At 38.1% G+C, this 26368-nt stretch overlaps 1 protein-coding gene across 6 annotated transcripts in view; it reads right to left on the reverse strand.

The window, feature by feature from the left end:
- Positions 1-326: 326 nt before the first annotated feature.
- Positions 327-26368, reverse strand: part of MTA1-like (metastasis associated 1-like) — a 182772-nt gene continuing 156730 nt past the window's right edge. For 4 of the 6 annotated variants that reach the window (XM_068376979.1, XM_068376980.1, XM_068376978.1 and 1 more), the window contains 2 exons: positions 13419-13722; positions 327-2362 (listed from right to left, as the gene is read on the reverse strand). In XM_068376979.1, coding sequence (XP_068233080.1) covers positions 2227-2362; positions 13419-13722 — 440 coding nt within the window. In that variant the 3' untranslated portion in view covers positions 327-2226. The remainder of the gene's footprint in view (positions 2363-13418; positions 13723-26368) is intronic. The other 2 variants (XM_068376984.1, XM_068376982.1) reach the window with 2 other exon arrangements.

Below are 26368 nucleotides of genomic sequence, written 5' to 3' on the forward strand. Positions count from 1 at the left end.
TGGCATTTTGATACAAAAGTAGTGTAAAATTTTCCATTTGTCACAACTCCTCTCCACTAGACTTGAAAATTTGGCGAGATCCATAATGACTTTTAAACTTTTTTAAAGAATTTGTTTATGGTCAACTGCTCCTATATGCTGTGCCTTACCAAATTATTTTGAAGTACATAATTACAATTACTCCCGAGTCAAAAACTAAACTGAAGAAAAGGATAAATTCTTTCTAGTAATAAGTCATTTGAATTCTTAAGATCTGATTAAACACTACTGAAGGCCACAAGTTATATAAGTATTGGATTTTTAATTAATTTATAAAAAACTGTACATAAGTATTGATTTTTAATTAATTTATAAAGAGCTGTACATATATGAAACAGTGAAGAAAGTATTTGAAAAAAGAAAAAACCAAATTGGTAAAATTTGGCGATTTAAATATGTAACAATTGAAAGTATTGTCTTAAAAGTAAACATAAAATAAGTTGCCATATTAGTTGAATTTATCTACAGTATATTTATTTAAAAGTCAGCATATATGAACACATGACCAGCACATAAGCACTTTTAAAAATGAAGAAAGCCAATCAAATCTAAGACACTAAAAATTTGAAGTTCAATGGCATTGCTTGTAGTGCCTTAGGAAGGATGTATACAAAAGTAGGTAGTTTAAGAGCTGTTTTAGCAACTTTTTATTTTCTCATAACATCTTCTCTTTCAATATAACAGCACATTCACATTCCATCATTATAAAACAAAAATAACAAGAGTGCACTAAATCTGCTGTTAACTTTACAATCTTACAATATTTCTGATGTTAAAAAAAAAAATAAAACAATGGAAGAAAGGACAGGATCTATGGAAAATGGTGTGTGTGTTTTATGTATGTGTGCAGATATGGGAAGAAATGAAAGTATGCAGTATTGTCGAAAAGATGAAATGGTATGGAGTGACCCTGACCACTACCCTTTCCCCTGCCGTTAAGCATTTGCTCATTATGCCTCTGCCAATTGCCTTCCTCAATTATTATAGGTAAAGGTAAATTGCCACGTTATGTAAGTGCCGAGGGTAACATCAGAACCTTGGGATTAAAGTTGCTAGTGATGACAGCAGAGCGCGAATGGAAGTTTTAGACCCAGTCAAGAGTTGAGGCTGGTGCAGAAAAATGATGTTCAACTGGACAAAATACAAATGACACAAAATTATCACTAATATCACTACTAATCACTGAAAATTCCATGATGAACATGCGGCAACCGTATTTACAAGGAAAAAAATATAAATAAAAATGGTGAGGGTGGTATTTATTAGTCTTCACTTTGAACTTTGGGTGATGATACTAGGGGTTCATTTGACATTTTCAGGATGCAACTAATATCCGGAGTTGCTTTCTGTAGTGTAAATAAAGCTGTCAAATATTTTCCTGAATTTTTTTTTTCAAAATCACGCAAAAAATAAAAATCATTCTCAACAAATAAGTAAAGTGATCCAACAATTTTCTTTTGCTTTCATTTCAAATCTCAAGTTTTTCACCTTGTCAGATCATTTCATATCATCAAAGCATCATCTTGGATGTTGCTTGACCTCAGGTACACCTCACATTTTTCACAAATCCTCCTCGGACTGACAGAAGTCAATCTAAACAGCTAGTCCACAGATCCTTCAACTTGCATAAAAGCACTTACTACTTAATCATAAAATATGTTCCTCATCAACAATGAGGCTTTGAACTTTGATTTTTTTCGTACACAGGCGTTTAAAAGTTTGCACAAGGCCATAATACACCTGCAATGTATAATAAATTCAAAACTGTTCCAGTAACTAATAAAGCTATATTAGTACCTTAACACCAATTTGCTCCACATAATGTCTTCCAATCAGCATAGTTTCTAACTTGTACTGGCAGCGCTATAATACCCATTTCTGGGTTGTTAACACTGGCCTGTCATAAAGAGCGGTCACTTGCCTTAAGGAGGGAGAAAAAAATTAGTGCTAGAGCAACATTTCTGGAGTATATTTTTCTACCACTTCATAAGACTCAATCCCACACTGGTAAAAATGTTTTGGCTAAAAGCACACGAGATTGCCTTCTCGTAAAATGTGACAAGCCATATCAGTGTTCACACAATTGCATCCACTCCAGAAAGGAATGTGTCGTTACTCTAATCTTCTGTTCTCAAGACCCGTGGCCGTACTTGCTATGTTTTTCTCTTCTTCCGAATCTTGGGTGGATCATTCACCCATCACAGGAGTAAATGGAGTAACTGCTACTGGAGGCGGAGATGGAGGTTCTTTGTCCTGAATCTTCTTCCATGGTTGCCGGGCTGCTCTTTTCAAGTCGTTAGCAGTCAAACTTTTGCGCATTTTCCTGGGGGGAAAAAATCATTTAATAAAAATTCTCGATATGAGGACTAAATTCTAAAATAAAAAATAGTCTCATAACATTTGGATTTATATTAAGTAAAACAAAATTTTAAAGTAAGACTATCCTAAAGTACAAAACTCATGTTTTTACACTAACATTTTTTAAACCAGCCAATCAATCATAATAAAGGCCTGATATTTGTGTAGCAAATGTTCTAAAAGTTTATACTGTGCATGAATTTTCAGACCGGAGGTACTTTTGCATGTGCCATCTGAATCCCAAGTTGTTTCAATGACCATAACTTACTTGTACATTTATGTAAGGTAGGGATATTCCAGAGACTGGGAGGTGTCCACTCTTGAATGATTAACGAGGTGTACATAGAAAAATCCTTTCATTACAACCTAATCAAACCAATATATGCCTGCGTAGCTATTTAGGAGAGATACCCAGATAATGAATACCCTAATGGTTCTCTACCCAAATAGGAATACTGTAAGTAGAGCACTATGAGACTAATATTGGACTGAAATAATTCTGGAACAAAGGCTATGATAAACTAATGTTTTCACAACTGATGTGCCTCATGATGCAATTAAAGAGTTGAAGAAGGTACACAACAGTGCAAGAGCTAATAGGGTGATTATTAGTGGCGTTCTCAATTGGTTTCTGGCTAACACTTTCCTTGGGACAAAGCAAGCTACTGCTGGACTCCTTATACAAGACAAATCAGTCCCAATCGTTACAGAAGAGGTTAATGTCCTCACAGTGTCGGCCATTCTCAACCAAGAGAATTATTATATTCAGTGGTAGATACAGATAGAGGAAATTATGTGATGGGACTCTTGGTCAGTTCCATCTGTCTGTTGGAGAGACGGGTAAGAACAGGTGTCTAACATGCAGAATGTTTTGTGGATAAAGCAGGTAAAGACTATGACTGTCAACATTCAAGCATGAAAGAAACTGGCCGGTCAGCATGGAGAGCAGTGGGTCAAGTGCAGAGACTAGGCTAATAAATTAGTCTAGTCCAGAAGTGGCATTACTTCTCTGACACGATGATGATAACTGATCTGCAGACCATTATACTACTAAGTTCAGCAGCATAACTCCTTCTACCCTCTTTGAATAATGAAATTGCCAAGTATGGCTACTATAGCTATAGAAAAAAAAAAATTGCAAAGTATTTATGTTGACTTCAAAGGACAGATGCCCAATAGGCTTTTGGGAAAGTCTTTGATGCCAAGCCCCCACCAAATAAACAAAATTCTCCCAGATTAAAAAGAAATACAACAAATGAGTCATGGGATATTATAATATAAAAAGAAAGAAAAAAACAACCTTCGTTTGAGCAGAATGAAAGATGTGCAAGAAAAATTGGATTAGATTTATTTAGCTGGGCTAGTGTACAAATGGCCCTGTGCTCTATCCAGCACCAGGGGTGGAACAGGAAAAACCCTGCTGTTATACTATGAAGTAAAAGATATGATTTTGGATAGCAAGATAGAAGAAAAAAAGATGTTCAACAGAAAGCGGGTCCAGAAAGGGGAAAGGACACCACCAAGAACCTTGAGTAATACTGACAGTGCACAGTGCACCACGTGAGATGGCACCAAAGCCCTGTCCACACGATCGAGCATGCCCGACGGGCAAACAGTGATACCAGACCACAATAGTTAGTAAGAATGAGGGTTAATGACGTCAGAAGCGGGACAACCACAGACAGGGATCTGGCATCATACAGTGTTGCCAGATCCCTGCCTTTAGTTGTCCCGCTTCCGACGTCACCAACCCTCATTCTCACTAACTATTGTGACCTGGTATCACTGTTTGCCCGTCGGGCATGCTCGATCGTGTGGACAGGGCTTAAAACCTTTGACCCAAGGAAAAAGAAGAGAAATGGCGAATTACATACGCTTGTGTAAACAACAACAAAAAATAAAATTGTTTATCAATTTATCTCATAATAATAATCTTTCTTTGAAGAATTGTGAATATTTACAAAAAACAGTCAGAAAATATACAAAAAAATTTATTTTTTTCACTATTTCAACATCCACTTTTCAGTCCATCTGGGGACACTACATTTGCTCTCGGGTCAGATTTAGTTTAAACATTTGTAAGAGTTTTTATGATCTTGTTATGTTAAAATCGTTTCCTGTTTTACTGTATATCCACTAGAGGTCTGCTCCACATACAGTATTTGCTATTATATATGTAAGTAAATTACCTTATTTAGTGGTGGTGTATCTTTTCAATCCCAGTTTGTATCTGTTACCTTGGGACTGGTTTGTGCTAAGCATGAACTGATTGATGTAAAATACATTTATAATTCCTTTTAAGAATTTTAAATGCCTCTATTAACTGTTTCCTTAGTTATATCCAAATTGTCTTAATGTTGGAACTACCTTAAGTTTGATGGCCCTAACTTGTAAGGCTTCCAGTCTATCTATATCTTTCTAAATACTTAAGAGTCTAGACGGGTTCTTACAGGCAATGTGTACCATTGTAGTACAGTATCTTTGTTTCTGTAATTGTATTCTCTCTTTATGTATTAGATTTTGTGTTTTCTTTTCAGCCTTTATGCTCTGTTTGGTGAACTTCAAATCTTTGCTAATAATAATGCCGAGATCTTCCTCCTGTTCCACCCTTTCCAGCAATGAGTAATCTGTTTGTGGGTTACTGTAACTTATGTGCATGATTTTGCATTTCCCACAGTTGAAAGGCATTTGTCATTTCCGGACCATTCTCCTAACTTACTAAATTGTAACTTAAGGCTTCTACGTCTGCTGAGTTCACATCATTTATACCTAGTTTAGTCTTGTCGGAAAATTTGGCTATTCTACTAGTTAATACTAAATCTATGTCGTTATTGTAAACCAGAAATAGTAATGGGCCAAGCACAGATCCTTGAGGTACTCCACGTGTAGCAGCTGCCCACCCACTCTGAGGCTTCTCCATTGATTACGACTGTTTTCTGTTTGTCAGCCAATCTTCGATCCATATCTAGTACTCTAATTTTAACCATTAATTTTTTATGAGGGACTTTGTCAAAAGCCTTTTGAAAGTCTAAGTATATGATGTCTATTGCCCTGCTTTTGTCATAAATGTTAAACATGTAGTGGAAAAATTCCAACTCTATTGTATGTTAAAACTACCAGTCAGATGATTGAATATAATGCTGTGGATTTTCAGGGCTTCCCATTTTGCAAAACTTTATTTACTGCAGTACATATAGTAATAACTATTTCATTTATCTAAATTCAAGGAGACATATAAGCATATATATGCTTTAAATCAAACAAGATTATTTTCAGGCCTAGCCTACTAGTGATTCTGTTGACACTATGAGACTAGGAAATTGGAAATTTTATGCTCGAGATGTTGAGAATAAGGGTGTATGTTGAAGCATACCTGTACTCTAACAACATACTGTATTGTGCCACGAATCAAACCAAGCAAGATGTAAGCAGCTCAATAAATAAGTAAATAAATTGATAAAATCAACACTCACAAATCCCTAATATATTATGCAGTCAGGTGATAATGACAGCACTTGCAGCCCCAATGATTAATTTAAGTACCGGTAATTTGTATTTTTCCTAACTATTTAAACCCGACTTCTGTAAAATATGGATATGACTTTAACGGCTCTAAAATGGTCATTGAATCTTCAACATGGTATTAATAATAACAGGTGGCATGAAGAGAAGTCCCACCCTTCTGCCTGTTACAGAATACATAACCACTTTTGTCTATAGACATAGGACTGAGAAGGGGTGGTTGATCTAGGAATTTTAATTTTGAAAGACTTAGGTTCATGTATATCTAGGAGAAAAATACAAATTACTTTTAGGTTCTTTCTTTCCTGGCCTTATCATCATTTCTGATCCCTTACGGGAGTAAGAAGGGCAGGGCGACTCACTGTGACAACCTCCTAACTACTAATTATAGGTCTGTAGAATCTGTTAGGGCCTTGAGCGTGGAGTAAATGTGGCTCTAAAAGTCACTGGCAGCAGGGTGACATTGAGATTAAAGCGACAGACAATCCGTCTCTTCGGCTTCTACTCCAGATGCCTGGTGGATGATCTTGCTAAAATTAGTATGGACCGGCAGGGGTTACTTGCCTTAGTTAGATAGGTACTGTGCATCACAAGAAACTGGCTATCTAACCAATGAATCTTCTTTAGATTTAGTCAGTTAATGGAATGAGAAGATGGCAGAATGGCCCGCTGTCCCGGCCGTAGCGGGGTGCTAAGAATCTCCCGGTTTATAAGTAGAAAAAAAAAATTGGTATTTGGAATATCAGAACTATGACTCAAGCAAGTGGAGTGAATTTATGAAATATAGTTTGGATATCTTGGCCCAAAGAAAAACACATGAGGGGACTGATAAGGAAACCTTAGACCAGGGAAATATGTAGTGTATATCTATTCACAAAAACCAGGAGGAGCTGGAAGAGAAGGGGTAGGAATGATGATGACACCAAGAGCAGAAAAGGCATTAACTGAGTGGAGAGCTGTAAATAGTATATCAACACTTGCAAAGTTTAAATCAAAGCAGTCCAATACGAGTATTAGTTTACTATGCAACAACCAATGATTCCCCTGAAGAAAGGAAATATGAATACTATGAAGATCTGCAGTGTTATATGAGATGCCAGAAATATGAAAATTGAGATTGGTGACTTCAATGCTAAAGTTGGAAAGCATAATCAATGTGTAGAGAATATGATGGTGTTGGCAGAGTTGCAAATTAAAATGGAGCACATTTTATAAGTTTCTGTTTAACAAACAATCTTGTCATTGGAGGTACTTTTTTTCCAGCACAAGGACATCCACAAATATACATGACTTTACATGACTTCACAATGTGGCATATACAAAAACCACATAGATTATAAACCAAAAATAAAGAGAGGAAGACTGAGAAGTGTAAGATGCAATAGAGGTCCAGACATTGGTAGTGATCACCAGCTTCTCATTGCCACACTGAAACTAAAACTAAAAGCACCCAACAGATGCACACAGAGAAACCTTTGCAATTGAATGTAGGAATCGTTTTGCAGTCTTAGAGACAAAGAACAGACAACTAATGAAAAATGTTGTGATATTAAAAACATAAATCAATCAGCTGGTAGTGAAGTTTAGGGAAATGCAGTTACAGAGAGAAAGCCATAGATATAAAAAGATACATGAGATACTATTAAAAGGAGACAAAGACATAAATTGATTGTTGAAAGTTTTCGAGGAAGTGATGAAAATTACAAGGTTGAGCACGCTAATTATTCCAATATTGATAGCGATGTTGAAAGAAAAGCCAGGAATGACTGGATAGAATATTTAAACAGGAAAGCAGACGAGTCTGACAAAGCCATGAATTCAGGGAGTGGCTATGGTGTAAGAATTGCTCATATAATTATTTATGAAATCCTACAGGGAAAAAGAAGAGGAAGCATATAACCATCCTCAAGAGACATGGATCTGTTGTAACAACAGAAGATGAAGTAAGGCAAAGTTAGGTGGAACACTTTAGAGGTCATGAACAGGAGATATGAAGGGAATAATATAATTGATATACCTGAAGCTGATGAAGACCTTGATGTGCCCATGAATGAATTTAGTGTTTGAAGACGATGCTATCATTAAAAACTCGGGAGACGAAAAGCCCCTAGTTACAATGGAATAACTGCTGAGATGATACTGGCTGAAAATGAAGTGACTCCCACAATACTTACGAGACTATTTTGTAGAATGTGGCATGAAGAGGTCAAACCTGATGAGTGGGAGTTAGGAGTGTTGGTGAAAATGGCAATATAAGGAGATCTGACTCACTGTAATAATTACTGAGGCATCACACCTAAGTCAGATGTCATGAAAATAGTATATAGTATGCTTATTCTAAAAAAGACTAGACAAAGACCGATGAGAAGCTGAGAGATGAACAAGCAAGATTTCAAAAAGGTAGAAGTTGAACTGACCAAATTTTCATTTTGAGACATACAGCAATGCGTAGAATATAGAAATCCACTTTTAATGGCATTTGTCGACTATGAAAACGCCTTTTGTGTACTCCCAATTTCGAGGAGTTGTGTTATTATGGAATTCCTCTTAAATAAAGTTAATGTTAGTGGAGCTTTATCACATGAATTCCCAGTGAATACTCCAAGGGAATGTACTGTCACCAATGATGTTTACCCTCCTCATGGATTTTGTAATGCGTAGAACAGTTGAAGAAGATGGAGAAGGATTGGATTGGATTGGCAATAGGAAATTAGCTGATGACAGTGTACTTATTAGCAGAACACCACAGGATTTGCAATGCTTGCTTACCAGAATGCATGAAATATCACAGGAGGTTGGGCTATAGATAAATAGAAGAAAGACAGTGATGAGAACAGAATATGTAATGGAAGATGAAATATTATTGGAAGGAGAAAGGATTAATGAGGTAGGATCATTCAAGTATTTAAGAACTATAATCTCTAATACAGGGTCTTTATAATTTGAGTTTAATGAAGATTGAAAAAAGCAAATCAGACAATGGCTAGGTTAAGTAAAATTGGGAAATCAAACTGCCTGAAATTACATATGAAAATCAGGCTATATTCAGTTCAGTGAGATCAGTGTTACTATATGGACAAGAGTCATGATATAACATTGAAACAATCTCAAACAGATTTAGTGGATTTGAGAATGAAGCCCTCAGAAGGATATTGGGAGTTGAATGGCAGGACAGGATTAGAAATGAAACATTACTTGAAAGCCATATATGGATGAAATCATGGTGAGGGGTAGATGGAGATGGTTTGGGCATGCTCTTCGCACTACCCAAGAGAGATTAGTTCAAACGTTTAATGGGGCTCCACAATGCACTAAAAGAGTTGGATGGTCTAGGCCCAATTGGCTGATGACTATGAAGCGTAAAGTATACGATGAATGGAGAAAGTATAGAATTAAAAGCTCAAGACACGAGATGACTGGCGAAATCTAACCGAAGTCCTTCACGTCAATAGGCATAGGAGATGGTGATGATGTTAGGGCCTCCACTACTACTGCCTTAAAAGGAAGCCAGTAGTAGGACATGGAAAAGTTACCTCCCAAACAGGGAGATGACATTGGTAATGTCAAACCAGATACATCTAGAGAAATGTTTGGCATGTTTTAGCTATTACTGACTGAGCTATGTCACTCCCTCCCAGAGGAGGGTGGTCCCAAAGAATAGAGTATACCCTGCCCTTACCAGGTAAGGCAGCATATACCCTGCCTTTGGTGTTCGTGACTAGACCAAGTGTGGGACTGCTAAACTGCAATCTGTGGCACACCAGTAGCTGTAACATTCAGCCCACACTTCACTTGACGGACCCTGAAGAATTTGGTCATCATGTGAACTACTTTACTCTCTCCTGACAAAGGAGAGCACCTCTCTTAATGACAAAAAAGTTTCTACTATCACGGTAGGAATGTGGGGAAGGCGGGCAATACAGCTTGCCTTTGCCTGGTCTACTGAGCCATTGTTGGGTCCTGGCCAGGACCATTCATCCTTATTCAATCTAATAAAAAGAAAATTATATCAGCCTCCCAACAGTTCGACCAACCCTAAAGGTACTGGTCCCTGCAAAGCAGGGAGACCAGCTTCCTAAGGGCCAGGATGTTTCTTTTATGTCAAGACAGGAATGAGTAATGTAGGAGCAATGCTTACCCTCACTCGGCCTACATCTGTCCAAACCCTTCTTCTTTGTCTACATCTTTTCCCACTCAAAGGGTTTGGTCAGATGTAGGCCAAGTGAGGGTAAGCATTGCTCCTAACCAAACCCTTCTTCTTTGTCTAATGAGTGGGAAAAGATGTAGACAAAGAAGAAGGGTTTGGTCAGATGTAGGCCAAGTGAGGGTAAGCATTGCTCCTATGTTACTGGGTAGTGCGAAGAGCATGCCCAAACCTTCTCCATCTACCCCTCACCATGATCTAATCCACATATGGCATTCAAGTAATGTTTTATTTCTAATCCTGTCCTGCCCTCTTCTGAGGGTTTAGCTCTCAAATCCACTAAATCTGTTTGAGATTGTTTCAATGTTATATCATGACTCATGTCCATATAGTAACACTGATCTCAGTAAATTGATATGTCCTGACCAAACCCTATGGTAACTTAAATTGGGAGAAATCCGTCACTACCTTCCAAAGGAGAAACGCACACGCTAGTCACAAGGAACTGTTTGCAAAAGGCCTTCTGTGTGACTAATATTGCAGCATATTCCTTCTGAGAAGAGAATAGGAATAGGTGGCAGAAGAAAAAAAAGGTAGAGCAAATTTATTCTTCTCCCCTTGCCAACAATTCTTCCTTACCACTTTAAGTGGTTCTGGGGGTGTATGGATTTAGAACATATGTGCTACCTCTCCTGTGTTTGCAAATGAGTACAAGGAAAAATTCCCAGTCAAATATTCCCCGGGTGTTAATCTTTGTTTGGGCATAAGATCAGACTCTCCTCAGATAATAATAACAGGAGGTTGTCTCTATGACGTAATTAAAACTCCTAAGAAATCATTCCTAGCAGCCCAACTTTGACAACACCAGAAGAACAAAAGTGGCACTTTCAGAATGACTGAAGGCATGTCTGTATTACAAGCCCTCAAGTCACCAAAGCCTGACTGGAAAAGAGCTGTGATATCTACTCTTTTGGAGGTAGTGAAGTACCTATGAAAGAAAATCTGTGTGGTACTCATGGTTCAAATAAAAAGATATATCACATGGCTTAGCAGTTGGCATCATTTGGTCATCAGCACTGTGAGATAGGAAGTGGAACAGGACAAATCTGTTGCCATTGTAGATTATATGCCCCATACAGGGATACTCACTTTAGATCCACACCCCAAGGCTCAGATTCTCATGAGGTTGGACATCCAGAGGGAACGGTTTCTCAAAAGAGGAGTCGAGATTGCTTGATGGCCCGTAGGACTTTTTAATCGCCTGGACTATTCTCTCTTCTCAGAAGAATTGTTGGAAACAAAAGGGGAAGAATAACTTCTCACTCCAGCAAATCCTTACACTCAAGTCCCCTGTGAGACGGTGTTCGATTCACTGAATCACAGTATCTAAATTAAAGTATGATACACCAAACAAAAACAGAATTTTAACAATAATGATCTTCTACTTCTATTCTTCCATAATTGCATGACCTGACAATATTAAAAAAAAAAAAATTTCCCTCTATGACCTCCCATTTTCCCTTTGAATACTATCTAAGATATGGATCCTTAAGCAAAAAATTGACAACCAACAAGCATGGCAATAAAACAAATAGATACAGAAAGGGGATTACCTCAAATTATCAGTTCAAATAAAAGTGAGGATGAAAGAGAATAATTTATGATTCTAAGTAAGTAGTACTACCAAAAGTAAAAAAGGAATATGGATATTTTAGATAAATAAATGAGAAGAGATGAACAGTATATTGGGAGGAGAGTGATGGAAATGGAGGTACAGGGAAGGAGAAGGAGAGGGAGACCAAACCATAGGTGGATGGACTGTATCAAGGATGACCTTCGATCAAAGGGATGAACCAGTGATGAAGTGTGGGACAGAGGTAGATGGAGAACACTGGCCAGAAACATTGACCCCACATAAAGGTGGGAAAAGATGCAGACAAAGATGAAGAAGAAATGGAGGCTTATTTTCAACTTCTGCCTCATCCTTATTCAAGATAAAGTTTTTGCTTTTAGTGTATTTATCCAGTATGTAAAAAACAGAAATTCTTCAATCTTTACCTTGATACACCTAAAGATTTTGATTTTATAGTGAAAACAATTTCTTTTCCAGATAATTAATCTTTTATATAAAATTAATTCAGGTAGGAAAATAGAGACTTTCATGGAAATTAATAGGGGCAAGTTCACAAGGAATAATGAACTATTGAGTGATGTTTCATCCAAATGGTTATACCTAAAGGCACACTGAAGAATAGTTCTACATTATATATTTACATGCATGGGCCAGTCTTTCTTTATGGGTCTTATTTTTTTTTTCCAAAAGCATTCAAGTTTTAGTTGGATTAATTGCTACTACACCTTTCTTTCATATAAATGAGAAAAGGTTCCAATTCAAATGAAAGATAAAAATTAATAATTCCTTAATAGAGGATAAACTTCATACTAACCCTGAGCCACAAACCCCCGCCAAATGATTTGGCCCTCAAGCCCCAGCCACTTTTTTTTCTTAGGGGGGGAGGGTTTCTCTTTTACTTAAATGACTTTAGCACAAGATCTATACAAGATATGACTACAACATTCATTATCATATACGTGACTACATTTCCTTTCTGCTGATATGCAATGTTACATATTTTATAAAATTATCTCCTGCATTAATAATAAAATAGAAAATTAGGTTATTACCAGACGTAAATTACGTCATGTATCGCTAAAGGAGGTAGAAATAGCGGACATAAATTAAGTGCGAGGGTTCTCAAATGATAAAAATAAATAGGCTATGTTAACTTAGCTCTCCTACTTCTTGCTACTAACCATAAATTAAGTTTTTGAAATACAAAAGATAGGGAATCTCTTAGCTTGAAAAGCCCCATTTATTATACAAGATTCTTTATATCAGAGGACTACTCTGAAGTTGTGGACGTTCATTCGATTTAATCATTGTGGCTTTCATGTTTAAAAAAAAAAAAAAAAAAAAAAAAAAAATTATTTCAAGGTATATAGCCCAATGTTGGGGCCTGCGAGACCATTCGGCACCCAAAATGCAACCAAGGGAAAACCCAGTTTTCACATTTGGTGAGCTGTAACTTCTTTCTCTAAATGCTCGAGTCAAATTTGTAACATGCTAGCCCACCTTATGCATTACAATACAGCAAATTAGAAACAACAATCTCAATATGTTTAATTCATGATATGCAACCACACCTTATCTATGAAATCTAAACAAAAAAATACCTCTTTGACCAGCTGGTTGATTACAAAGCATACTTTCTTTTTACACAAATCATAGTAACATTAATGACGGCAAAATTAAAGCCTTATATTAAACATTCAAATGAATACTGAGAGAACTTACTTTGTCAAATCAGTTGCATAAAAGTATACATCATCAGGGGCATCCATCCAAGATATGATCCGGGGACGTCCCCCCACCCGAGATACTGTGGCTATCTTGGCTCTGCCTGGTGTATTTGTGGTTCCCAGAGGTGGAACCCCAGGTAATGGAGGTGTTGGGGCTCCTAGTGGTGGTGGCACCCCAGGGCCACCATTCACTCCCACTGGGGTAACTGTCAAGCCTGGAGGGGTGCTCACTCCCAGCTGGTTCAGCCGAAGCATGTCCAAACCCTCCATCTCCTTTTGTCGCTTTGGTGGCGGGAGCCCTTATTTGAAAAAAAAAAATATAAATCCTTTATTTATAGTATTACACTTCAATGCTACGAAAAAGTATTCTGCAGCAGGTGACATCCACAAAGAATGTAAACAATAATCTAAAAACTGTACATCACATTTTCTTACAATGTACTTAAGCAACCCCTTAATATGCATAAATTCTACAAGGCTAGAAGGCATACTCAGTAAACATACCCAATATATTGGCAATCATGGTAGGTGTCCATTATCATTAATTTTTATACAACTTACTGTTTGTTAAAGCAATCCACGTGCAAAATGTAACTGAAAACAATATTAATTCTGTACACAAGATATTCTAAAATTCCAGTTTTGCAACAAAACTAGAAATTTTCATGAAATGCTTTTGCCAAACTCAGATCATATTACAACCTGTCCAAGATCCTATCAAATGCAAGCTACATGCAAAAATCTTATTGAAATAACTTTATGACTGTGTACAGAAATGACAATCCTTAATCTAGATATTTATCTAGTAAAGTAACAGATGGTTATTATTTAAACAGCAAAGACTTTAGTGTACCTTCCAAACTAATTACACAATAGGTACTTTATACTTTATAAGAGTAACTAGTTCTGCTTTACATGTTAAAAAAATCTTCACCTCATTACAAGTTTTATGGATTGCATGTTAATATATTGCTAGTAATTGTTATGATTAAGAAGTATGGCCTGTATAAAGGCTGGACATATCAACCTGTACTTTCAACACCTAAATGTTTTAGAAGTACTATATATAGCAATAAAATAGTATCGTATCCAAATATTCAGACTTCTAATGTAAATGGCCAGAGTGGATGAAAATTTAATATTTCAAATAAGAGAACTCAACAAGGAATTAAAAGGTACACTTTATTTCAAAGATGAAGACTTCATAACTGCTAAATACAGTAGTTTACTCAATGGAACTTGCTACTTCGAAACTGGCTGTGATACCCAGAATGATGTCGAGTAAGTGCTGTTACTCTTGTACACTTTCTGGCTGGAAACAAAAATATCTGGATAATTTATGAAGTAAAATAAAAACATCTGAAAATATTTATGAGGTAAAACAAAATTATCTGAAAAAAAGTTTATATGGCACTCATAAACATACTGTATATACTCATAATTTCAAGAGAATTAGCTTTAGTTTTTAATTTGAGGGAAGTGTGAATCCCACCACCAAGAGTTAACCCACTGATGCATTTAACTATTACAACTTATGCTAAAAAGGTCCCTTCAACATATCACTATTGGTAACCTCATAAAATCATCCTAGCTATATTGCAAACCAGTCACCCAAGTCATTATCTCACAAAACTATAGGGTACCTAAATTTTTTATAAATTCAGCTCAGCCTATGGGTACTTGTATTTCACATATATAGATACTGTATTTCAGGTTTCCCAATATGCTACAGAACAGAAAATAGCAGATCTTACTGACATACTTAAAATGTTCAAAGGAAGAAAAAACATGTCAAAGTACTTGTCTCACTTTCTAATGCTAACCGTACTGTATATGCAACCACAGCAAGCATAAATGGCTTTCTTTGACTGGAACCTAACCATTAACCCTTCCGATCGTGATCCCTCCTCTTTTGATCTCATCTTCAAGGCTTATTTTTTTTGTATGTTCATTTTATGATAATCAAGATGAAGAAAATTAGGATTTCTAACCAACCAATAAAGAATACAAGATCTCTTCATAACACAGTAGTTGGGCGCAAATAGTTTAGGAAACTGCATGTGAATTTTCCAAATTAAATTTGAAACAAAGAATGGAATGGATATACACGAAATAAAAGGTAAATCCATCTCTATACACAGGTGATCTATTGCTCATATTTAAGGATTCTATCTTTGACTAAGGTTTTGTAGATTTGAAACAAATTCAAGGAACACTTTAATAGTACATGAGTATATAGTGAGCAGGTAAATATTCTGAAATATATATTCACCTACTCTCCACTTCCTAAGATGGAAAAATAATGACCAAAAAATTTAGCACAAGCTAAAAGGAAAAATCCCGGAAAGAATATTAAGAGGCAAGAGTACGACGTACACTCGCATAAAAATAAAACGTTGCCTTTTATAGTTAAATTTCTCAGCTATATGTGAAGGTAGTGGTGATGAATGTATGGACCTGAGAATTGAGGCTATATCTGGGGTCAATGATATTTCTTATTAAATATAAATAAAATCTTAATTTAATTACAAATAAAAGAAATAATATACATAACCAAGTAAGAAAGGGCTGTTTGCTATGCTATCATTTCCTTAGGGTAAAGCTAGATACAAATAAAAATTTTAAAAGATTGTTGCTCAAAAATCCCTACTACAAAAAAAAAATAGAGGGTTATAAAAAGTTATTTAACTATATTTTATTTTAAAAAAGTAGATAGCTTTTTAATGTGATTTCTTCAATGAACAAAGCGGAGAAAAGATAAAATTATGTTTGTATAAAATTTACAACCAATCTATTTTGGATGAATTTCAACAACTAGCAAGGATTTTTACTCTTTCTTTGACCAATACTTTAGTTGGAAACTTCCTGGGAATGGTCACAATTTATAAGCATTAACATCCTTACAAAAGTTTATTTTCCTCTTTATATTTTGATCTTTCTACAGTCAAGCACATTGAATATATATTACAGCTTTCCTTAGTACTGGTTTTTACATATATCAATTGGATGCAAGAATCATATCCTAATGCTTTAACATTCTTGCCTTATACAGAGTAGGTTCCAAGATCTATTAGCCAACATATGAATCACGAATTCCTAAAACTATCTGTACATAAAATTATTTTAAGTTATTTTACTAGTATTTTATTGATTTCCCTTGCCTTTTAATATCAACTTACTTAGTTTTTTACCGTCTTTTGTCTACTGATCTTGTCAGCTTGCAAGTACAGTATTGTGTATCAAGAATTCCTGCGACTCTCGCATTTTAACGACTAACATTTGGTTAGCTAAATTAACTACCATTAGCGAGCTACCTTACATATGCACACGTGTATCAAAAATTCCCACGCCCGTTTGTACATATAATGTATTTATAAATGAATTGATTTTAATTTAACTTGCTTTTTAATGACCAACAACTATAGTTTCCTACGCCAACAAAGTTGGAGGGTTATGTTTTCGCCCCTGTTTGTTTGTGAACAGCTTCCTGGCCACAATTTTAACAGTAGAGTAATAAAACTTGTAAAAAGCTGGAAATGATTATTTTTTGGAGGGTCAAGGTCACGGTCAAGCAAAATGTCCAATTCACGTAATCAACCAAAAGTTTGGACATCATTGTCACAGACTTCTAACTTGTTTCATATTTGAGTGTATGAAAATCTACGCCAATTAATACATTTAAGGTCAAGGTCGAGCAAAATGTCGAGAAATAAGCTGACATGGTGGAAGTGTGTGACCTCCTAGTTCTTTACAGTTTTACCCTTTCCAGTAAGCTGGTCTTGCTATTACTAGTGAACTGACCAAGAGAAGTATCAAAGAATTCCTTAAGTTGCCTGTGCATAACAGAATGGTTCTAAATGATGATGGGTTCATATTAAGTTTCCCATTATCCGGTTCTTCCTACTGCTGTCGAAGTAACCTATGTATAGTATGTATTAAGAATTCTTCCAGTTATCTGTACATAAAATACTTTTGAGATATAATGAAAATGTATTCTCTTTTTCAATTAACAAAAAAATTTATTTTTGTTTTTCATAAATTCTGATACACTGACATTCATGTTATTAGAACGAGTAACATCAACAATATTTTAACTTTTCTTAAAAACTTTAAAATGTCATTTTTCTTCTTAATCAAGGTAATGACTGATTTATTCATGTTATATTGAGACATTAATAACATTTGAACTGCAAAACCTTTTGGCTTCTTCTTATTGTTTTATTGCTTCCTCCTTCTGTGCACTATCAGTGCTTTATGCTCTTAATACCATACACCCTGACTATAAAATAGCACTCATTTCACAAAAATTTATTACTGTATACCATATAGTTCATAATATCAGGTACTGAATTTCATTGGATTAAATGATAAACTTTAGATAAAAAGGGGCTGGCACTGAGACTAAGGTAATATGAACATCCAACATGCCAACAATCATCAGAAAAGCAAACTAGTCTGTTGTGCAGCTGCATAATTTTGATCTACTGTACTTTAATTATTTAAAATCGTTTGCATAAGCACGTTATCTGTTTAAGTTCATAATAAAAAGAGTTACCAACCTAATTAGTAAATTTATTAAAAGTTAGATTTTCTAGTCAATTGTTTTAATGCCTCGGTCCAACTCGTATAATGTGTACTTCACTAAAATGTGAAGGTCTTTACATATCTAGTTTTACTTACAAAATTACAAGAGCTTCACTGTAAATGCATCCCAATTTCAGTAGTGTAGTTACAATATTCTGTTGATTTGTTCTATTTCAAATAAATTCTTATAATCCATTATTTTTAGCGCTCATATTCTTAATTTTCTTTTATAAAAATCAACTTGCCTTGCAAAATGCTTGCTGTACAAAGATATTTTTATGCTTTCCAATGATTATATACCTTTCTTACATTATGATAACTGAAGCAGCAGTTTTCAAAACAAGAAAAAAAACAAATTAGTACATGCTGTTATATTTCTATAACCTTATATTGAATTGACAACATTAGGAGAAACAAATAAGAATACTTTATTCTCATTATTAAGAGCTACTGTAAGCTTCAATTCAAGATGTTACTGTTGATTGCTACAAGACTAAAGGCTCAAAAAGGGAAAGCAGCCGTCAGTGGAAAATATACTAAGTAAAGAATAAACTATAAATTGATATAACAAAAAATAACACAAATTTGCAAAGAGCTAATTCAAACTATAAAACAAGAAATAAGTAAACCTACTCAAACAAAAACGTATTTGCACATGAACTCCGGAAATTCCATCTATTCAACTACTGTACAGGCGACAATCGTTGCTATATGATAAGGTTACATTCCTGAAGTTCCACAGATTTAACAACAGGTAATTCACAGGCAGCCATTACTATACGATAGGGGGTACGCTTCTAAAAAAAAAAAAACGATCTTGAGGTAATCTATCAAAAAATACCTCATTGTAATGGCTAGCAATTTGAAAGCGATAAAAAAACAATAAATCTCTTCTAAGAACCTTAAGAGTGGCTATAAGCAATAGCTAAATACTAAAAGTATTGAAAAAAAGCATAAGAATAGAGAATAAATTACATGAGAGCAAAAAATTCAAGTGCCCTTGAAGACAAACAATTCTTCCTCTACCACCAGAAAATATAAATGTTACTGTACTGTATACCTAACTGAATATTTCAATTTTATCTTATAAAATCATATAAAAGGTAATGAACAAAGATGAAATAGATTAAGAAAAAAAATTCCTTGCAAAATTGGTGATCCCCAAAGAACATATCATGAGTAACCAGTTTAAAATTGCTCATATCACTATGCTTATATCCTGGGAACCAACCCATATAATGGATTTTGAGTGACGAAAAATCTATTTTTGAGTGAGATAGCCATGTCGTCCTGATGAAAGGTTCCTGTAGCTAGCTTTCTAAGGGATATTTGGCTACAGTGATATTCCCAGAGAATCAACCTTTAGCTCTCCAGAATTCTAACTCCTGGCGCGAATATCCTTAAAATTTCTCTTAAGGATATCGCACAATATCAGGGGATGTATATCTCGATATGACACATAGCAATCTTCACCCAGAATAGCGTTTTCGTTTCGAGGGGGAAGAGTGGCAAAAATAGAAGGGGAGCTATTATCAAGGTTACCCTTCCTCCCGTACTACTACTAGTATCTAGATGGCGCTGTATCCAAGATGGCGCTCATTCCTTGTAGCATTGAGCAGGGTGCTACAGATATAGTAATTTCGGGAGGGATCCAGCCAAGGCCTTTTCTATAGAAAAGGGCGGGCGGGTCCACCAGGATGACATGGCTATCTCACCCAAAAATAGATTTCCGTTTTTTGGGCTCAAGCCATGTCGTCCTGATGGAAGTTTACCAGAGAATTACTAGAAAGTACTGTATCTGTGGATTTCATAGGTGCCTTAACCTTGGGACAATTTTTCTATGGTCATCCGGACCATTGAGACAAATGACGTTACTGTTATCCGTCATTACCACTAATCATGGACAATGTTAGTGCTTCCTGCCCCCTGCAGGCAAGAGTCATACTAGGCAGTAGAAAAGGGGTCTCAAGGTTTGCATATATTGTATGAACAAACATAAGTATCAACTAGATATACAAAAGTCTCACGGTTTGTATATGTTGTCGGAACGACTAAGTATCAACTATATCCATTGTTCGTAAGCATACAATCATATGAGGTTTACTTAGTTAAATAAGTGGGAGAACTCTGGCATATTTATTATGCTAATTGCAGGGCGAAACAAGACGCAATTATACTCTAATGGACATTTATTTCGAATAAATGACCAAATGAAATAACGAGTGTAACGTGTTAAGGGAATTATACGTACAGCGTATACAGCAAATACTTTTCTCCCTGAAAGGGAAGAAATGATGAGTGCCACTCTAAATTTGAAAAATTTTGGTAAAACTTTTTAGTATAATTTTCTGTAAATGTTGTATACTATCAACACTGTGTTACTATGTACACACGGCACAAGTGTTATCTGTATAATTCCACACCTGAGATTTTGAACAGTTTAAGTGTCTGGAAGTGTCAACACGTTTTCACCCTGATTGATAGTCCCAATCAATTAACTGTTCATCGCAGAACTAGACGACAGGTTTTAATACACTACTGCCGCCACCACATAATGCTTCAGTTCGTGGACTTGCTTTGCGTAGTTTGTAGAACACTCTGGATGACTTCCATCCAGTATATGAGCAAAGATGCTCAAAGTCCACATACTGAAAAAAGTTCAGTGATGAAGCAATTTTTCTCAGATCATGACCTGCGGGTGTACTGTCAGGATCCGCTCTGCGAATGAAGTAGGTGAGCTTCTCCCTCAGTTGTTTTAGGGATAAGTTTGATCTTGAAGTTTCTCCTTTGAAGAGCTGTCCTCCCCTGAAGTCTGAAGTTCTTCAAAGATAGACCTTTAGAGACACTACTGGACACAGAGAGACATCTTCCTTCAAAGGGCAGATTTTCCAGGGACCCCATCTTTTAGTGGGTAGCTCGTTCTTGGCGAGAAAGGTTGGATCAGGAATTAGATTCTGTTCTCCCTCTTCTGCAAACTGAATGTGGCCCTCATTTCTTGATAGGGCTACTATTTCACTAACTCTAGCCCCTGAGGCTATAGCGAACAGGAAAATAACCTTTTGGGTTAGATCCTTGAGAGAACAATCTTCATTGTTCACAGATGAAGCATAATGTAGGACCTCGTCCAAGGACCATGAAATGGACTTTGGAGGAGCTGCAGGCCTAAGTCTAGCACATGCCTTCGGGATCTTGTTGAAGATTTCGTTCATCAAGTCCACTTGAAAGGTATATAGAAGAGGTCTAGTCAGGGCTGACTTGCACGTAGTTATCGTGTTGGCTGCCAGACCTTGTTCATGAGGGTGGATAAAGAAGGACAGACAGAAGTCTATTGAAATTTCTTTTGGTCCTTTTGGTTTAACAAAAGCAACCCACTTTTTCCACGACGATTCATATTGACTTCTAGTTGACTTAGACTTGTATTCTTCTAAGAAGTCTATACTGCCTTTTGAGATCCAAAATCTTTTCTTGACCTCTAAGGCGAGAAAATCATGAGATGAAGTTTTGGGTTGAAGCGAAGACAGTCGACTTCTGAACCCGTCGAGATAGTGCTGGGTTCGGTAAAAGGGCCGCCCTCAGTCTCAGTTCCATCACTAGAGGGAACCAGTTGCTCTTGGGCCACTTGGGGGCCACTAGAGCTGCTGTCCCCTGGAAGGATCTCAGCTTGTTGAGGACCTTCAGCAGGAGATTGGATGGAAGGAACAGGAAAATCCAGATCCATTCGTTCCAACCTGGGGACATGGCATCCGTTGTCTCCTCTAGAGGGTCCTCGTATGGGGCTACATATCGAGGTAGTTTCTTGATGTCGCTCGTCGCAAAGAGGTCGATCTGCAGTTCCGAGACTTGTTCCAAGATGGAGGAGAATGAGTCTGCGTCTGGGGACCATTCCGACTCTATCGGCTTGCGCCTGGATAGAGCGTCCGCTGTAACATTGCGGACTCTTTGTAAGTGAACTGCTGATAGTTGCCATCTCTCTAACAAAGGATGGCTAATATCACATGGTTGATATGGGACGATCTCGAGCCTTGTCAGTTCAGACATCACACTATCACTTCGCTGTCCAAGATCAGCCTGATGTGGTCTGATCTGCGAGGGGAGAGTTTTCCCAACGTCAAGAGGACTGCTATGGCTTCCAAACTGTTGATGAGAAAGGCCTTGAACAGAGATGAACAAGTCCCTTGGACTTTCCTTTGATGGGAGTGAACTCCCCATTCTTCCGTCGAGGCATCCATGTGGATGGCCATCGATGGCAGAGGTGGTTGCAAGGGCATGGTCCTCATTAGGCTCTTGGCCTTTGACCACGGGTTGAGAAGTGATCATAGTAAGGCCGGTATCGGTCATTTTAGATCTCTTCGAGCGTTTGATGCGTATCTTCTCCAGACTCCTGACGCATCTTTCAGCTGTGCTCTTAGCACTGGGTCTGTTACTGCTGCAAACTCGAGAGAGCCCAGTAGCCTACTCTTTCCTGTTGGCATCTTGATTTCAGTAGTCTCTTGACAGACCCTGCGATCTCCCTCCTCTTCTTTGAGGGAATGGAGGGACGGTGTGACCTCAGGTTCCAATGAATTTCCAGCCATTGAAACCCCTGAGCTGGAGAGAATCGAGACTTCTTGAAGTTGATCTTGCATTCGGGATGTTCCGTGAAATGGATCACTTCTTTGGACGCTTGCAGACAAGCCGTTTCGGATGCTGCCCGCACCAGCCAGTCGTCCAGTACGCTGCTACCTGAAGACCTTCTAGGCATAGTTGTTCCACGACTGCGTCTGCAAGTTTCATGAAGATACTTGGGGCTATGTTTAGTCCGAAGGGTATGGTTCTGAGAACATACTTTATCTTCTGTAACTTGAATCCTAGGTAGGAGAGGGTGCGACTGACTAGAAGATGCCAATAGGCATCTGTCAGGTCTATCGAGACTTTGAACGCCCCTTTCTATAACAGGGTCCTTATGTGTTGAAGGATTAACATCCTGAACATGCTGTTTTCTATGAACTTGTTGAATGGCGACAAGTCCAGAATTACTCTGAGTTTGTCTGAGTCCTTCTTGGGAACACAAAACAGCCTTCCCTGGAATTTGATGGACTTTGCTTTCCTTATCACCTGTATGCTCAAGAGCTCTAGGGTATATTCTTCTAATACGGGGGTGGAGTGTTGGAAGAATTGAGGAAATGATGGTGGAGACTAATTCCGTTCCCATTCTAATCCAATCTTGATTAGGCCGTGGGCCCAAGGATCGAAGGTCCAACAATCCTGAAATTGTTGGAGCCTCCCTCCTACCGGAAGCATCTCCTTGCTTCGATTGACCGGAGGGTTTACCTCCTCGACCGCGTCCTCCCCTACCTCTTGAGGGATGTCTAGAGGAGCCCCGTCTGGATCCTTTACCTTTCAACCGAAAGGTAGTGGTCTGCCTCTCAAACCCGGGGTTGAATGCTGGTGACTGGGCAACCAGCTGTAGAGGCACCACTTGGAAGGTGGTCTGTGTTTGGGCCACCACTTGGGGCACCGCGGTCATAATAACTGTGGGATGTTATTCAGCAGGACGAGGGGGAAGTCTAGACTTCTTCGTCTTCCTTTAAGGTTGGGGACCCGCATCCGGGGAAGACTTCCTCTTTGAAGAGATGCCCCACTTCTGGAGAAGGTTCCTATTCTCCGTGATGGCTTTCTCGACTACCTCTTTGACTATTTTGTTCGGGAAGAGGTCTTTACCCCAGATGTTAGAAGTTATCAGCTACCTGGGTTCATGTTTCACTGTCGCAGCAGTGAACACAAACTCTCTACAGGCTCTCCTAGCCTTCATAAAAGCATAAAGGTCCTTTACTCGGGTGGCCATATACATTTTGGCCAGGACCATGAGCATGTCTGGGGTACTTCATTGGCCTGCACACATCTCTATGCAGTTTTGTACGGATAAAGATGCCGCAAGTCTTTCCTTCGTCTCTTGTTCCTTGCGCAAAAAAATTCAGAGAGTTTAGGGAGATTCTCGCTGAACTGTCATCCGGCGATGTCTGCATCCAGTTTCCCTACTGAGAAGGTTAGGTGGACTTCCTTCCATTCCTTCTCTTGCATGGGCAAGGCTAACGACAGAGGCCTGCCCTAGAGGCATGGTTGCCTGCCTCCACTGCCTTGGCAACAGATTTAAATGCCTTCAACGTAAAGGGGAAGGCTATTGAAGCAGGAGCAAGAAAGGTGGGGTGTTTCTTGCTCCAGGCGGACACTTTCGAAACCGAATAGCCCACCTTTCTCAGGCTACTTGACAAGAGAGCCTGTGCCTTATCATGGTCGAAAACCATGACCTCCTTCGGTTCCGTCTCCTCTTTTGGCATTGGTTCATGCTTCAGTCGAATGAAACAATTAGGGTAAGCGTTAAAGCTTGGCCAAAACTGGATGTCGTCTAAGGGGACGGTTCCCATCTTCTCCGAGAAGTAGAGTTTGCCGCTCGTAATCGGCATAAACTCCGCATACCTCCAGGGATTGGTTTTGGATCAGGTTGGGAGGTCTTGGACTCTGGGTCGCTTGTATGACCCTCGGGAGGCGATAAGTGTAGCTTCACGGAGCTCTCTCTTGAATCTCTCTTCCCTTGCTTCGCCTTGTTTGCGAATGTTCTCCATTAAAGCCTTAAGAAGTGTCAGTGCCTGGCTCATGTTGTCCAATGCAAGTGTAGAAGCTGAAGATGTCGAGGGTAACGGCTCCGGTGCCGGCACAGATGGAAGGAACTCCGACTCGACATCATCATCATCTTCCGGAGGTAGAGTAGACTCCACTTCGGGATCATCCTTTAATAGATCCTTTTCAGTGCCCATAGACACTTCCGACATCCTTTCCTCCTGGTGGATGTTCATACTTTGCAACGCCTATTTGACACCCGTCTCGATGGCAATCTGGATGCAGGGAGGTCCGGGTCGTGCTTGGGGCACAACAATTTCACTACCCGCTTTCGGGAACAGCAAGCTACGAATCCTATCGTTAGGTAGGTATGGTCCCGGAGAGTTCTTCTGGAACCCTCTTACCACTTGCGCAGCTTTTCACGTGCTGCATCCCTCGACTCCGTTGACTTGGGGTCGTCAAAACCTTCGGTCACCAAGGTCCGGCAGATATTGCGGACTTGGGGGTCCCAATATTGCAGGGATTCAGTAATGATGGTGCAGGGGGCATGAGACCTGCACGCTTTGTGACCGTAGAAGTTCCTACTCCTATGGTTGCAGAAGATCGCATCACATTTCATCTCTGATTCCTCCTGTAAAGAAAGGAAAATTAAATGAGTATGCGGGGAGTTCTTCTGGAACCCTCTTACCACTGCCGCATCCCTCAACTCCGTTGACTTGGGGTCGTCATAACCTTCGGTCACCAAGGTCTGGCAGATATTGCACACTTGGGGGTCACAATATTGCAGGGACTCGGTAATGATGGTGCAGGGGGCATGAGACCTGCACGCTTTGTGACTGTAAAAGTTCCTACTCCTATGGTTGCAGAAGATCGCATCACATTTCATCTGTGGTTCCTCCTGTAAAGAAAGGAAAATTAAATGAGTATGCGATTGTTTATCTCACATGATAAACAGATACGCAAATATTAATATTTTAACCATTATAGCTTAGGATAGTAAGCTAGAAAGAAATTGGGAAAGACACATACTTGTGTATCCCTTCTAGGCAATTGCAGTGACCTCCCCCCAATATTAAGGATGTAGAGTTTCCTTTATCAGGCCAACTCAAAAGAGAAAGGTTCTAACCTCTAGGGATAGAAAAAGTGTACACTGCCACTGACCTTCTTAATTATTTAATATTGTGGGGTAAGTATTAACTGATTTCTAATCAGTGTATTGAAGGAATTCTATTCTTTCAATATAGGATTGGTCTCAGCAAAAGACTGTACAAGGATACAAAATGTAAGTTGGAAAATAACTACTGTATAATAAATACTATAGTTTTCTGTCTGCAGTATATACTATACTGCAAATATACTAGCTACTGTATAATCATATACTGTAGTTCAGCCAGAATGTTGCCGACATGGCCAGCACCTGGCGGAACAGTCCGGCCGGCATGGCGCCAGCTGGACTAGAAATTGGGAAAGACACATACTTGTGTATCCCTCCCCCCCAATATTAAGACTATGGAGTTTCTTGATCAGGGAAACTCAAAAGAGAAGGGTTCTAACCTCTAGGGATAGAAAAGTGTACTACCACTCACCCCTCTAAACTACTTAATATTGTAGGTTAAGTTATTAAATGATTTCTAATCAGAGTATTGAAGGATTTCTATTCTTTCAATATAGGATTGGTCTCAACAAAAGACAGTGCAAGGATACAAAAGATATGTTGGAAAATAACTACTGTATAATATATACAATAGTCTTCTATCTGCAGTA

This window comes from Palaemon carinicauda, chromosome 7, assembly GCF_036898095.1.
Source record: "Palaemon carinicauda isolate YSFRI2023 chromosome 7, ASM3689809v2, whole genome shotgun sequence".
Classification (NCBI taxonomy): domain Eukaryota; kingdom Metazoa; phylum Arthropoda; class Malacostraca; order Decapoda; family Palaemonidae; genus Palaemon; species Palaemon carinicauda.